Genomic DNA, 14,375 nt, shown 5'->3' with positions numbered 1-14,375 from the left:
TAAAATACATTATCGCGAAGTCTTCTCGAAGTCTGTTTTTTAATACAATTAATTAAATGTAGCCTCGCTATTGCACTTATACCAATGAAAATTCAATAGGAATACATTTATGGGTATTCGAGCGCGAAGAATACTCAACCATTTTATTAATTACCTACTTCTCAAATAAACTGCAAATACGAGAATTTATTGATGGTAATGATAATGACGATCTTATGAATGATTCAAACGGAGATTAGTCATGGCGATTCCAATGATGCAGAAAATATATTGGGAACTATGCGAGTGAATCCTTTGCAAAAACGCGAGACTTATAAAAGGAAAATATTTAATCAATTCGTCATTAAAATACTCGTAATAATGGTTAAAGGAAGGACAAATTTTTCGTGTCGTGACCGTCGTGAGATCTGGCATGCGATCAGTACAACATGAATTCTCAACTACTCATTATTCTAACCACATAACGTGATAGTTAAGTAATAAAGTTATGCGTTATTATTAGTTTATGAGTAACATTATACCGTTTACGTAAACGAATACCACTTTCATCAGATATAGAGCCGGGCTACTGCCTTCCGCCGGTAATATCTAACCTAGGATATGAAACAAGAATAGAAAATGTGCGAATAGGCACTTTCTATCGGAAATTAACACTAGGTCTGTAAGAGTTAGGGTAATTGCGCCGGTTTTCCGTCCAGCTCCTGTTTTCGTCCATTTGACCGACTTGCCACAAACAAATACGGAAAATTAGAATACAAACCTAACTTTCCGTGCAAGTTTGGACTTGTTACAATCTATAATATCTAAGTAACAGTTCTGCCTGCATGAAAATGTAATTTGATAAGTAATAACTCCAAAAAAATCTACGGAAGTTGCTGCTGCACACAGGTGAATGGAAAACGTCGTCAAGTTAGAAAAAAAACGTGCTGGTAGGGAACTTTCATGGTATGTTTAATTACTGTTTTAGCTACTTTATGTTAATGTTTTTGGCACGCATGTCTAATTATTAGCATAATAAACACTATTTTAAGGGTTTATTAAAGCTTTTGTATAGAAATCTTAGATAATTAAGTGGACTAATACTAGCATAACAATTTTGCAAGATTTTAGTTTTCGTCCACGTGGACGGAAACCCTGACACCTAGTTAATATTTTTAATAATCATTTTACTTCAATGGACCTACAAAATACAATGTTTTTTCTTCCAATATGATCTTTATTGCTATTACAACAAACATTTTAGTTTACGTCCACTTTTTAACAGTGATAAACCCATAAAAACCGTTAAAAATATGTGGACGAAAACAAAAAACAGCTTTAAACGTTGTTGTGTTTTCGTCCATGACGTCATGAGCAAGCACTGGGGTGGACGAAAACCAAAATTAGCTATTCCTGTAGATTAGTTTTCGTCCATTTGTCCTTCGACCTATTGAAATATTTTCCTGAATTTAGGTAAGAAACTTATTTAAATCTTTTTGATATCATTTGAAAGCTAACAAAATTACCTTTCAAATGATATACCACAATCCATAGTTACTGTATTGTAGAGTTGGTTTTAAGTTAATAATTCAACTGCACCCTTTTTTCTACACAGTGGTCGAAAACTAGCGTACACTAGGACGAAAACTGATTTTTTTGGACGAAAACCAGTGAAATCGCCTCTTTTACATAAAATATTTTTTATAAAAAAACCCGTGGTATTTACTTATTGTCATAGAATATTAACGTAAAGTAGACTATGTAAGGACTAAAACGACATATGATACATATGAGTAAGGGTATTTTAAAATATTTATTTCGCATCACAAAGTTGGCAACTCCGATAATTGGACGAAAACTAACGCACTTACCCTACTTCAATTTTCAGACTTTTACTTTCTTCAGTATTTTTTTTTGTATGGATATTGTTTCAGTAATATTTAGCTCGCTATTTGAATTTGAGTAGTAAAAACCGCGTTAGGACCGCCGTTTCCAGGAATAATTAGATGAAATAGTTTTTTTTTAATAAATGAAAGAATTAATAAAGTATTTGAGATTTTGTTGGAGAATAAAATGTGTGTCAGACGAAATGTGAAAATTATTTTGCAATTTGTACTAAAGTTATTGATAAATGGGGTTCTGAAGCGCAGATTTACGTGTGGCAAAAATCAAATCGAAGTTGAACCATAAATGGAAGGAATCTTTCGATGGCAATAAAACTTAAAATCGGTGTTAAAGTGCATCTTGAAAGTAAGAGGACCAACGGTTATGTAAGAAAATGTTAACTTTATCTCACGAGTGAAAGTAAGCCATGCGACGCGACGCTAAATTTAACATTGTTTCTTTCGTATTCTCAAAGTTCTCAAACCATGTAAAAACACAATGGTAGGGGATGGAAGAAAAAATCGGTAAGAAACTGTCACAGAGAAAAGTAGAATGCTGCAGATTATGAGCGCGCGCGCAGCATGATGTATGTGGGGATTTTTTTAAATTATTATTTGAAAAGTAAATTTCGCGAAAATGTTGACTATCTATAAAGTTTTACTACACAATCAAAAAATCAATATAGTTTTAGGAAGGAAAGAAGAATTTAAGGAATAAAAAAAAAAAATATTGAAATAATTTATTGCTCCTTTCATCAACAGGCAAGAATTTTATTGATGTAGGTAAGTAGTAAATTGTGTAATGTTATGTAGTGGTGCTAATATTTTTATAATACACATATTTTTTAGCTTTTTCATATTATTTATTATGTATTGATATAATAAATAAAACTTGCAAACATATTTTGTCATAAAATACCCATTAATTGTAGAATATTTTCCTGACAAGCAATATTGATTTGTTAATAGAATAGTCTGTGAACACTTTGAAATATGAATAATTTCACTGCTATGTTAGTAATAAACACATAAAAGCAAAAGTACATGCACAAATAAAATTATTATTGCTGTTCGTATATTACACACCTCCTACAACTAGCGATGAATAAATGACCCCTAGAATGCATGACATGAAGGTAGTATTTATTTTTTGCCATGAATCATTAAATACAACAAAGCATATAGGTTTGTTTTGTTGTCAAACCTCATTCTTCAGTAAGTTCTCTACAGACTGTTTGGACAAGTGTGTACTGACATCGGACAAATTAAAACATAACTGCGTTCAATTTAAGCATGAATGTCGCATTAACATGCAAAATTAACATAGAAATAAAATAAGTATGTTTTCATTTTTATTATCTGGCTGCCTGTTACTGTAAAATTTTAATATGACCAGAATGACTGACTGTTCCTTTTAACCCTCCGTGTACGAGGTGACTAAAAGTTACGTCCCGTACCAGGTGGGGTATGACATACCCCAATATACAAAGTGATAAAACTTTCATTAAAATTTTATTTAGGTGGTATTTAATATTTAATATTGATTATTTACGTATACTATTAGGTGTAAGAAAAGCTCTGAGCTGAAAATATGTATTATAACATTTTTGTCATAAAAAAACAAAAAGACACAATTTCCATTGTTCTTGTAATTTAGGAATCAGTTTCTTATGTATAATTTTTAATTAGTGCCTTTAACCCGGCGCCAATGACGTGAAAATAATTGCAAAGACGATGACCCCGGGTCATATTGACCCACATTTCATCGATCATTTTTCAGGAAATTGTACAAGTAATCTTAATTTTAATTACTGTCTATGTATATAGGGGTCTTTACTGAGCTAATAAAACAAAAATAAAACGAATACATGAAATAATTTATTTTTTATGAATTTTTAAACAAAACATGAAAAAATCATGTATAGAAACACATTTGAGTCTATATTTTTTGTTTTTGGTAAATATTTTTAGTATTAATAGGAATCAACAATGTTATTTAGTGAAAAAGAGATAACATCAACTTTTTATATGCAGATACAATGATATCAGTCTTCTACTTCATCATTTAGAGCCATGGAACTGCTGCAACTGGTGCAGTATGTAATCAAATGGTCTGGGCATGTAAATGTGGCATGACGCACTTGCCGGCGTCGTACTAATGCAAGTTCGAGATTATCCGAAGACTGAATCCACATTACTTGCGTCTTTTTCACATTCGTTGCCATTTCTAAGTTTTGGCTATTACAGCCTGAAATTCTTCAATCTCGGAATCCGACTCTTCCAGCAACGCTACATTCTTGCTGGGTCATTTAACAAAGACATTTTGACTAAAACTTTAAAAAGAACAACATAAGCTAGCACTAAACACAAAATAAGCGAATAAAAGTAAGTCACAAAATCACCGCGCCACCGATGACGCCGGGTCATAATGACCCGTTTTAATTTGAAGCCTGTGTATCTCGCTACGCAAGCGGAGTCACAATACGTCAACTAACGGAATGGATTTAGGGAGGTTCTATCTCCAGCTATACGAACGCTCGAACTACAAAATGGACGCAAAAAAAAATTATGAACGTTTGAAAATGCCTCGGGTCAATATGACCCAGCGTCATTGACGCCGGGTTAATTATGACAACCGTTTTTATTTAACAAAGTACAAGATATTTACTTATAATTTAAAAGTAAATTAAAAACTGGACGGGTATAAATTTATTTTGATCATCGTATTTTAATTTACCCTAATTCTGATGAAAGAAAATGAGTATGCTCAATGCATAAAATGGGAGCGAAACAATTTTATTTATTTATAAAATATGTTATTCCATTTCAGCAGCCCATAAATTGTATCACCAAGTATTAATTGTAGCCCATAAGTGTATGTTCACATACATCTTCGGATCTCAGTACTAAACTTCCAGATTCCCACTAAAAGTCATCTCATTTGACTAAAAGTCCTTGAAAATTTCAGATTCCGTGAAAATCACGAAAAATATTATTTGTATTGAATTTTATTCAATTAACAAAGCTAAAAATATATAAATTAAACCAAAACTGTTAGATAATTTTTTAAACTTTTTAACAACGTCCCGTACCAGGTGGGGTGTGTGACACCCACACGCACTTTAAAGGCATGTAACTAAGTTGGTAGTCACCGCTGGACTGATTTTGCAACGCTGATCGAAGAAGCAGCGCCATAATTCCAGCTACTGAGAATTTCAAATTTAGCACTTGCAAATTTTTAAAATTATGACGATTTTTAAAGGACTGGGGTGTGTCACACCCCACCTCGTACAGCGAGGGTTAAAAATGTTTTCTATGCTAGTAGAAACTAATTAATTGGTCTCAATTAGGGATAATAAAATTTATAGTATGTACCTACCATTGCATTTACCATTTTAATAAAATTTTGTAATGTACTTTTTATAATACTGTAATTATTCGATTATGGAAATAATTAAAAAAATAATTTAAATTGTAATGCAATTTAAATTTTTTAAATTAAGTTTTGAAGTGACATTCAATGATTTTTTAAAACATGGTAATGTATAATGTTGATCTTGTTATGATGCCATTATGATTGTAATGATAAGAGTCCATATAAATAATCTTTAGCTTTGTTGTGTCAATTAATATTATTATTTGTATGGAAAATAAAAAATATAAATTTAGGAAACACCACTTGTTTCTGCATAACAGCACAACATGCACTGACATTCTGCTAGTTTTGCACAACAGCATGTCTGGATAAAATTATGTAAGTTAAAAGCTATTAAAAAAAATTCTTTGTTGAGGTAGGTTGCTAAAAAATATGTAGGTGCGTCTACCTCGCTAAGAGAGAACCCACAATGATGAATGTAACTGTAATACTGCCGTCTATAAGCTAAAAGGCCGCTAAATGACAAAATCTAATTTTGAGCTAGAGCAGAAAAAAGCGGCAAAATTTTCAAACCGATGCTGCTCAGTATCTATAAACATTTTGTCATGTTGTCATATACCAAAAAAAAGGTATTTTTTTCAACTTTCACATGAAGTAAGTTGATTTTGTAAAATATTAATAATTAATTCAATAAATACACATTTTCCTTTCTAACTTTGTAAAATTTTAAGGCTTGCTTCAAGTGTGCAGAACTAAATGGCGGCTAAAGAATCATAACTGCTTTTAAGTTATGGATTTATTAATAACTGCCAGAAAAGACAGGAAGTTATTAACATATCCATAACAAAAAAGCGGCTAATTACACATAGCCGCCTTCTAGCCAAGTAGATATCGCTTAACTTCTCTTCCAAAAGTTTTTAACAACTTTTAATACAGTTATGCATAACTTAAAGGCAGTTAATTACTAAACCTTTTCATATAACTGCTTTTTAGGCTAGCACTATCCACATCTGTATTTTTCGAATCCTGCAAAATTAAACGTTAACTTATAAAATCAAACTAAGTTTTTGCAAAGAAAAGTTCTTTTTTTCCACAAAACTATCGGGAATGGTGATTACAAAATAAAATAGTCCATTCTCTTAGGGTAACATTTTAAAAATTGCCTTTATTCTAGTTCTAACAACCTTATTTGCATGTTTTATAGCCATGTAAACTTAAATGTTCAGTCCATTTTTAACTTTTCGGAAAAGTTCAAAGCTGAATTAAAAAAAAACTAGATGATATTTGCCAGTAAATTTAGATTTGATGCAACCCTATATCAATGCACGTCAAAACAAAATATTTACTTTGAGGCTACGCTTAGTAGTTTTTTTTTAAATCGAAATTAAATGATGCGATTTGGGTATTTTGGTGAAATTACTAAAAAACTTAATATAAAAGTAGCCGCCTGACATGGAACGTGTTATGGGGGCTGAAAATATAGGAAATGACCCATTTTATCCGCCAAATCATTTTGGCACACGATGCGCCAAACACCCTGTATATCAACTTTTAAAATTTGTTACTGTATTTGTACTTTTTGACATAAGATTTTTATTTTTCTAGGTGATTTGGCCGTATTTCAAAGATATTTTATGTTTTTGCTTTATTTATCTGATATTAAGTTTTAAAAACATTAAAAACATGTTTATGTAACACATATGCAATAGTATTCATGAATAATGCAATAAAATAATACTATGGCTTTCATACAAAATTGATATATATCAAAGTTGATATACAGGGTGGAAACGATAAGTGATCTCACTCGATTATTTCTAAACTACATAAGTTATCGAAAAACTGGTTACTGATCCTGAAAGAGCTTCACGAGCTCTTTCTAACGGTATCAGTAATAGATTACAAAATAAATTGGATTTATCCGAAAATTCAATGTTTTCAGCCTCCATACTAAATGTATGCCAGCCGCACAATATGAAAATTGTATTTTTTTTTTATTAAATAATAAACACTTAAAATGAACTCGTCAATTGCATTCTTATTTCAAATTATTCATGGAAAACATTGGTTCTGGGCTTTACTTGCTATAATATTGTCAAGACATGAGTGCCATGACTGTGGCAGTACTAAATGTATGGAAGTTGGAAACATTGAATTTTTGAATGGATCCAGTTTATTTTGTAACTAATTTTTGCTACCGTTGGATAGAGCTCGTGAAGCACTTTCAAGATCAGTAACCAGTTTTTGGATAGCTAGTATAGTTTTTAATATAAAGTGGTTTTACTAAATGTATGAAAGCTGGAAACATCGAATTTTCGGATAGATCCAGTTTATTTTGTAACCTATTATTGGTACCGTTGGATAGAGCTCGTGAAGCACTTTCAGGATCAGTAACCAGTTTTGCGATATCTTGCATAGTTTAGAAATAATCGAGTGAGATCACTTATCGTTTCCACCCTGTATATCGGATATATATCATAAATATCCGATATTTTGNTTTAGCTGCCTTTTGAATACAAATATCTTGAGAACGGTAAAAGATAGAATAACCGTTCCTAGACAGATCGATAGAGAATTTTTTTTTATTACCGTTACATTAAAAAAGTGAAAAATGACCAAATGTCATTTAGCGGCCTTTTAGCTTATAGACGGCAGAATAGTAAACGGCAATAAAGTATGTCAGCTGCATTCTTCGCCAACACTGATTAACCGTAAAGCATCCGCTCGAATATCCAAGATCACACACATGGTGCGTCCGGACGCGACGACTGCGCTTCGCGGCAAAATGCGTCCCACGTGCATGCAACACTTACAAACGAAACAACTCAAAAAGTATCCATAAACGATCACCTCCTGTAGATCACCAGCACCCCTGTTCCTCATTTGGCACAGAAATATCGTAAAAAACTTACTTTGATTGCTCTCTGCTTCATGTTCGAGTGCTTCCTTTTTCTTGCTTCCGAAGATGGTCTTGATTAAAAAGTGTAGTATTACACATGAAATTACTGTTGCTGCTATCAAGACGAATACATTAGTATTCAGACCGGCTTCAATATCGCCCATTTTCACTCAGAATTCTTTACGAAACCGCTAATTATTATACAACACAAAATTCAATCTATGCAGCTGCGATCATACGGTCTCACAATTTCACGTAAACTGACTGAACGAACTGACGAACGGAACTTGACTGATCAGACTGACTGAAGTGAGGCAATGAATTGATTGAATGAAGTGAATACCGCGCGAAATACGGTTGAAGCTTAGTCCATCCACGAACTACGCTACCTCAAACCAGATTCACATTTATCTTCAAGAAGATAAGAGCTATAGCAGCTGCCTTTAAAGTTTGTTTTTTGTCCAATGAACTTTTTCCATGTGGTTACGTTCTTGCAGCGCTTACAGCGCTTTTTTTCATTTAAGTACAAAACATACTTTTATGCATAATATCATTTTCATTATTATTGGTAAACATTTTATGCATACATTTTCTCTAATGAGCTCTGCGCAAACGTTCTTTCTGCTGAGCTCCAGTTAATAAAGTTATAGTGTAGTAGGTAAGTAGGTAGGTAGACACTACAAATGTGGGTTAATATCAGTAATATTTACTTACTACAGCCCAAGTCTGCTTTTAAGGTTAAGGTTCCAGCTCCCAGAGCTTTCTTCTTTAGCCTTAATTTTTTTTTGGAAGGCCTTTAACCAGTGGTGGACGTCATTTGGCCAAAACAAACGAACGAACTCTGGTAAAAATAAAGGTTGATTCAAGCGAGGGAGTAGGTAAGTAATGATAATGTCTAGTAGGAAAGTCTAATATTTTGATAAATAAAAAGTAGGGCTAGGAAAAACATCTTGCCAGTAGTTGCCAGTGTTGCCAAACGGGTTGAGCTTGTTGGGGCGCTGATGTTAGTAGGTTTATCTACCTATTTACTTATATTATTAATCTAAGCCTATTTATAAATCTCTTTTTAGTCAGCTCTTAGATATCCGATCCAAGTGATGATTATGTTCTGCCGATACAGACCACCAAAGACAGATACATATTAAATTGGTGTGGAGTCCAGTCACTGGACTCCAGTGGATCACATACATGGAGTCCATGCATGGAGTGAACCTTTACCCGAGTAGGTACCTAGTTAAGACTGGACAGTAATAAAATGTTCGACATAAACCTTTTTTTATTTATGACACACGTTCATAGAGAAAATTGGTCAATCTATCAATCAAATCAATCAGGTACAAAAGCCAATGTGATTTTATTAAAGTTCACTTTTAAATTAATTAGTCCACCTCCTAAAATATGCCTGCTCGGGGTAGAAGGTAAGTGCGTCATGAAAACTGTATTATTTTGTATGTATTTGATTCAATATTTACATTAAAAATTTATTAAAATGCTAAGATCCGAAAAAATATAATTACCGCGTTCAGTTAGTTAATAGATAGTGCAACACATAGGCACCACAAGTGCGACTATTATCCAATAAAACCCATTTTATTGATAATTTGGCCGATTTCTATTGGTCGCTAGTTTTTATTACTGATGTTGCCACTCGCTAAAATCGAGACGGTGGGCTTGTTCGTTGACTCACTCATTCGTTCACAAATGTCAAGTAAATCTATCTCGCTCTTCCAAAGAGCTTTGCTCAAAGTGTAAAAGAGATAGCAACATCCGTTTTCTATATTTAAATTTTCGAGAAGGCTGAAAAGTCATTCAGTCATTTTCAGTCTGTCAAAAGAAATCGGAACTTGTGCTCGTATTTTGTGAATTTGATTTTTGAGAAGCTTTTCAACAATGCCTCGTCGAGGACGTTCTGCGAGTCCCCCACCAGCCCCACAGCGAAGGTAAGGAAGGATCAATTATTACATGCAATGGATTCTGATTGTTAAGAGACATGTGTTGATAACCTCGCAATTTTCAGGGCTGCTGCGCCTGCTCCGGCTCCAAGCCGTGTCCCGGCTCATGCTCCTCCATCAGCCCCCGCCCCAGCGATGGCGCAGCCTCAGCAGCCGTCGTTATTCGGCCAAATGGCAGCCACTGCTGGTGGTGTAGCTGTCGGATCAGCTGTGGTGCGTATTTTATTACGTAACGTGATGAATCTGCATATTTTTTCCTAACCAAGAAGTTTTAGAGAAAAATGAGATTTTCTGGAAACGATCGTAACAGGTGAAATTGTGTTGCAAGTCCTGAGTGGCGAAGAGCCAACGATCGGAAGACTGTCACGTGTCCGTGACGTTTTCGTGTTCTGTATTTTGTTTTGGTGATAAAGTAAACAAGTTTTGCGCAATAGTGTTGTTTTGTTCTGATTAGAGTTCAACATTTTTAGCAGTTATTTGCACTGCAACATGAATTCATACCACTCCAGTGAAAATTTAGCATAAATAGTGACATAAATTTATAAGATTTCAACTGGAATAGTTAATTTGAAAACATAATGAACTTGCAAGTGCAAAGGTTACTTGTGCATAATTTCTTGTCATTTTCTACATATCCTTGCTACAATCCCTAGATAACTTATCAAGGATTACATTTAAGACATAAACAAAGACTGATGATGACAACATTGAATTTTATTTCTTTGTTACAGGGTCACATGGCCGGTAGTGCTCTAACTGGGATGTTCAGCGGAGGTAGCAGCAGTGAGCCAGCACCACAGCAGCAGCAACCAGCGCCTGTCCAAAACTACAACCAACAACCTCAGCAGCCCACCGGACCCTGCGCCTGGGAGATCAAACAGTTCATCGAGTGCGCTCAACAACAGCACGACCTCACCCTTTGCGAGGGCTTCAATGAGGCCCTACGTCAATGCAAAATCAACAACCATATCTAAATCTCCAACTGAGGCTGTCGTGAATTCCTCCAAAATGCTTCTCTTCTCCCGGAAATCATTATCTCTGTTTTGCCAAACATTTACAAGGACAATACTATCATTCAAAGGCTCCCTGAACATAAAAACTTTCAGTTTCAATCGGAAGATGCGACAGCTTCCTAGTAGCTTTTACTTCTGAATAAGTAAACGGGAGAAGGCATAGACATTTTTAGACAAATTTTTAGTGCTTTAATTTTGTTTTATTTTAAGACAAAATTGTGATGTAGAACATCTATTGTTACAATTAATCCAATTGTTTACGTAATTTATAGTAACAAATTATAAATATTATTTTACAATAATAAAAAAACCAAACCAACAAGTTGTTTTATTTTTAATTTGGTCCCTGCTTATGTATGACTTGGTTTTGACGAGTCTGCCAACCTTTACTTTTATTCATGTACATTCTGTACGTGTTTATTAAAAAATGATATTAATTTAATGTAAAATAACATTTGCAGCCTCTACACAGCCTAGTCATACATACTCGGCTAAGTGGAAGATGTGCAACTGTGGACGTAACTCCGACACTAAACGGTATACGCCTATCACTTGTATTTTTTTATCTCCATCTATTGCCATATTTTGTACAAGCTGTACAACGAGTTAACAGCGTACCTGGCAGCCATGACGTCACATTGACGCTCTGGTATAGGACGGGAAGGTAGAGGGAGAGTCATTCCAGCAAGTTGCGCAGTTAACTCGATCCGGTTGTAACGCGTATTTCTTAGCTAATCTTGTATTCCCTCACAGTTTACACCTTACAAAATGTTATAGCACCGGCGGTGGCGGCCGTTCCCGGTACTCTCCTTCGGAGAGGCACGCGCCCGCCAGCCCTCCGCCAATCGTAGTGACGCCGATGCCGCGCCGGTCCGTATTCCGTGACGCGGCAGCAGTCGCTGGAGGCGTCACTGTGGGCACAACCATGGTAAGTTAAGATTTTTAATCTCAGAACAGAAAAAACTATTTGCTCTCGTACTCTGAGGATAAAACTGACTGCGAGACTGAAAATTGAAATGAACCTTTTTTTAACTGCTTAAAAAAAGATTGGCGAAGTTTCTTCATCACCACCAAGATTCGCAGCCTTGTGTTTGAAGTATGACGATGATAAACTAAGTACGTATTAATATTTGGCACATTGATAAAACGATGATGCGTCATTTGTGATGATAGGTCCTATCTAGAGTTAGATTTGGGCATGACGAAAGATTTGTCTTATCATCACCCTTGTCATATCATACCATTATGAGTGTGAGTAAAAGGTTACAAAAATTGCGTAAGGAACTTAAATATGAAGGACGGAAAGCCACCTTTCATACCATTGACCTACTTAAATGAGCAGGGCACTTACTTACTAAAATTATGTCATGTTCATGATTTTCCTTTCGAGATGTGATGTCTTCTTTGTAACTAAGTAAGTAGATAAATAGGTACAAAAAAATTATACCAACCGAATTGAGACCTCCTTTTGTTGAAGTCGGTTAAATATTGACCGAAGCTTCTCTTCTCTCTACGCGGAGCATTAATTCAAGAAAACATTACTTAGCTAGCGCATGTAGGTTACCTAAGCGATTCACGAGTCAGTATGATGATACACGACTTATTACCTACAGTACAAATGCTTAGGTTTTAATAGAAACAATGTGATTGCTTTATTGTTTCAACGAAAATGATGAAATTAATTCTCATCACCAGGGCCATTTAGCCGGGGAGGCCATAAGCAGTATGTTCTCCGGGCGGCGCCGCGAGGAGGTGGTCCATTCCTTGCCGCAGAACTACCAGCTGGGCTCTGAGCCCACCGGCCCCTGCGCATACGAGATCGCACAGTTCCTGCAATGCGCGAGCAGTCGCGACAATCTGCAGGAGTGCGAGGCGTTCAACGAGGCGCTGAGGGAATGCAAGCGGCGTAACAGTGAGTTGGGTTGATGGCATTTTCGTTGCAGTAAGAAGTTCTCGGAGTTTCCCTGCGTGATCGAATCAGAAATGAGGAGATCCGCAGGAGAACCAAAGTAACCGACATAGCTCGCAGAATTGCTAAAATCAAGTGCAGTGGCCGTTGGGGCAGGAAAGTTCTTCGAGTGGCGACCCCGGGCTGGAAGACGTAGCGTGGGCAGGACTCCTACTAGGTGGACCGACGATCTGGTAAAGGTCGCGGGAAGAGCCTGGATGCGGGCAGCGCAGGACCGTTCATTGTGGAAAACCTTGGGGGAGGCCTTTGTCCAGCAGTGGACGTCATTTGGCTAAAACGACGAAGAAGTTATTTCTTTGCGCTATGTGAGTCAACCCAGAATTTGCGTAAATTACTGAACTTGATCCGTGGGGGAGGCCTTCATCCAGCAGTGGGACATTATTTTCATTGATTCTTCAATACGTTCGTCAATTTAGGGAAGGAGTTCACGACGTTTTCTGTCGCCCATCAGACAACGTAGACCCGTAAAAACGGACTACTTACTTACCTGTTCTTAAAATATTTGAAAAGGTTTTCAATAAAATATTTTTTGTTTCAGGGATTCCATAAACACCGTTCAGGATCTCTCCAGCCACATACAAGCCATGCACAGAACAACTCAATAGACCGAAAACTGTAAACCTCTACAAATAAATTTTATTATAAAAAACATTGGTTTATTTTGTTCAAATAATTTAGTCAGGCGTTAATATTGGTCCCGATACTGATAGTCTCGCGGATTTTTTTAGCGAAGGAATGAGTAAAAATATAATTAAGACAGCAGGTAATCTAATATTGGCAAATAATGTTATTATACACTATACGTAAAGTTCATAATGAGTTCGGTCGACGTAAATACAACACGTAGATACTTTTACATTATCATCAATAATATAATTTATTAATACCTAATAGGTAGTACCTATATGATATTATCAAAGAATTCACAGCGACTCTACAATCTTAAAACAATGACATCGTTATCGTGCGCATCACTTATCAGTTTATTGGCAGGCGTTTTTATTGTTTACTAGCTGACCCGGCGAACTTTGTTCCGCCTTAATGGCAATAAATAAGCAGACTTTTTTTTAATTTCAAACGGGATAAAAAGTATCCTATGTCCTTCTCCTGGCTCTAAACTACCTCCCTGACAATTTTCAGCTAAATCGGTTCAGCCGTTCTTGAGTTATAAGTGGAGTAATTAACACGACTTTCTTTTATATACACTTGCGAGCAAAAATATGGAATCACTTACATGAAGTTGTTTCCACGCGATCTTGTGTACTAACCAATTTGTTAGTAACAAAAAAAGTAGCACCATTTTA

At 35.4% G+C, this 14,375-nt stretch overlaps 3 protein-coding genes across 4 annotated transcripts in view; 2 read left to right on the top strand and 1 right to left on the bottom strand.

Moving 5' to 3' along the window:
- Positions 1–8,449, bottom strand: part of LOC114360594 (transducin beta-like protein 2) — a 95,995-nt gene extending 87,546 nt beyond the window's left edge. The window contains exon 1 of the mRNA XM_028315338.1: positions 8,151–8,449. Within this exon, the coding sequence (XP_028171139.1) occupies positions 8,151–8,301 (151 nt within the window). The 5' untranslated portion in view covers positions 8,302–8,449. The remainder of the gene's footprint in view (positions 1–8,150) is intronic.
- Positions 8,450–9,457: 1,008 nt separating this feature from the next.
- LOC114360591 (coiled-coil-helix-coiled-coil-helix domain-containing protein 10, mitochondrial-like) lies at positions 9,458–13,641 on the top strand. 2 transcript variants are annotated; one of them, XM_028315332.1, is made up of 4 exons: positions 9,458–9,555; positions 11,880–12,030; positions 12,798–13,014; positions 13,610–13,641. In XM_028315332.1, the coding sequence occupies exons 1-4, from the start codon at positions 9,536–9,538 to the stop codon at positions 13,618–13,620; spliced, it is 399 nt and encodes a 132-aa protein (XP_028171133.1). In that variant the 5' UTR covers positions 9,458–9,535; the 3' UTR covers positions 13,621–13,641. The 2 variants fall into 2 exon arrangements, with proteins under 2 accessions (XP_028171133.1, XP_028171132.1); XM_028315331.1 differs by lacking the exon at positions 9,458–9,555 and adding an exon at positions 11,321–11,639.
- Positions 9,936–11,306, top strand: Chchd2 (Coiled-coil-helix-coiled-coil-helix domain containing 2). The gene is made up of 3 exons (XM_028315330.1): positions 9,936–10,077; positions 10,155–10,302; positions 10,821–11,306. Exons 1-3 carry the CDS (start codon positions 10,028–10,030, stop codon positions 11,061–11,063), a joined length of 441 nt encoding a protein of 146 aa, XP_028171131.1. The 5' UTR covers positions 9,936–10,027; the 3' UTR covers positions 11,064–11,306.
- Positions 13,642–14,375: the final 734 nt, after the last annotated feature.

Source organism: Ostrinia furnacalis, unplaced genomic scaffold, assembly GCF_004193835.3.
Source record: "Ostrinia furnacalis isolate ACB-3 unplaced genomic scaffold, ASM419383v2 OfSCF5095, whole genome shotgun sequence".
NCBI classification, from domain to species: Eukaryota; Metazoa; Arthropoda; class Insecta; order Lepidoptera; family Crambidae; genus Ostrinia; species Ostrinia furnacalis.
The sequence above is the reverse complement of the archived record's forward strand: the minus strand, read 5'-3'. Positions and strand labels throughout refer to the sequence as shown.

Bases quoted from the DNA above. Each gene is read 5' to 3' on its own strand.
- Chchd2 (XM_028315330.1), top strand. From the start codon at position 10,028: ATGCCTCGTCGAGGACGTTCTGCGAGTCCCCCACCAGCCCCACAGCGA. The intron at 10,078-10,154 runs GTAAGGAAGGAT...CGCAATTTTCAG, and splicing joins CCACCAGCCCCACAGCGAAG to GGCTGCTGCGCCTGCTCCGG. The intron at 10,303-10,820 runs GTGCGTATTTTA...TCTTTGTTACAG, and splicing joins TAGCTGTCGGATCAGCTGTG to GGTCACATGGCCGGTAGTGC.
- LOC114360591 (XM_028315331.1), top strand. From the start codon at position 11,605: ATGTGCAACTGTGGACGTAACTCCGACACTAAACG. The intron at 11,640-11,879 runs GTATACGCCTAT...AAAATGTTATAG, and splicing joins CGTAACTCCGACACTAAACG to CACCGGCGGTGGCGGCCGTT. The intron at 12,031-12,797 runs GTAAGTTAAGAT...TCTCATCACCAG, and splicing joins TCACTGTGGGCACAACCATG to GGCCATTTAGCCGGGGAGGC.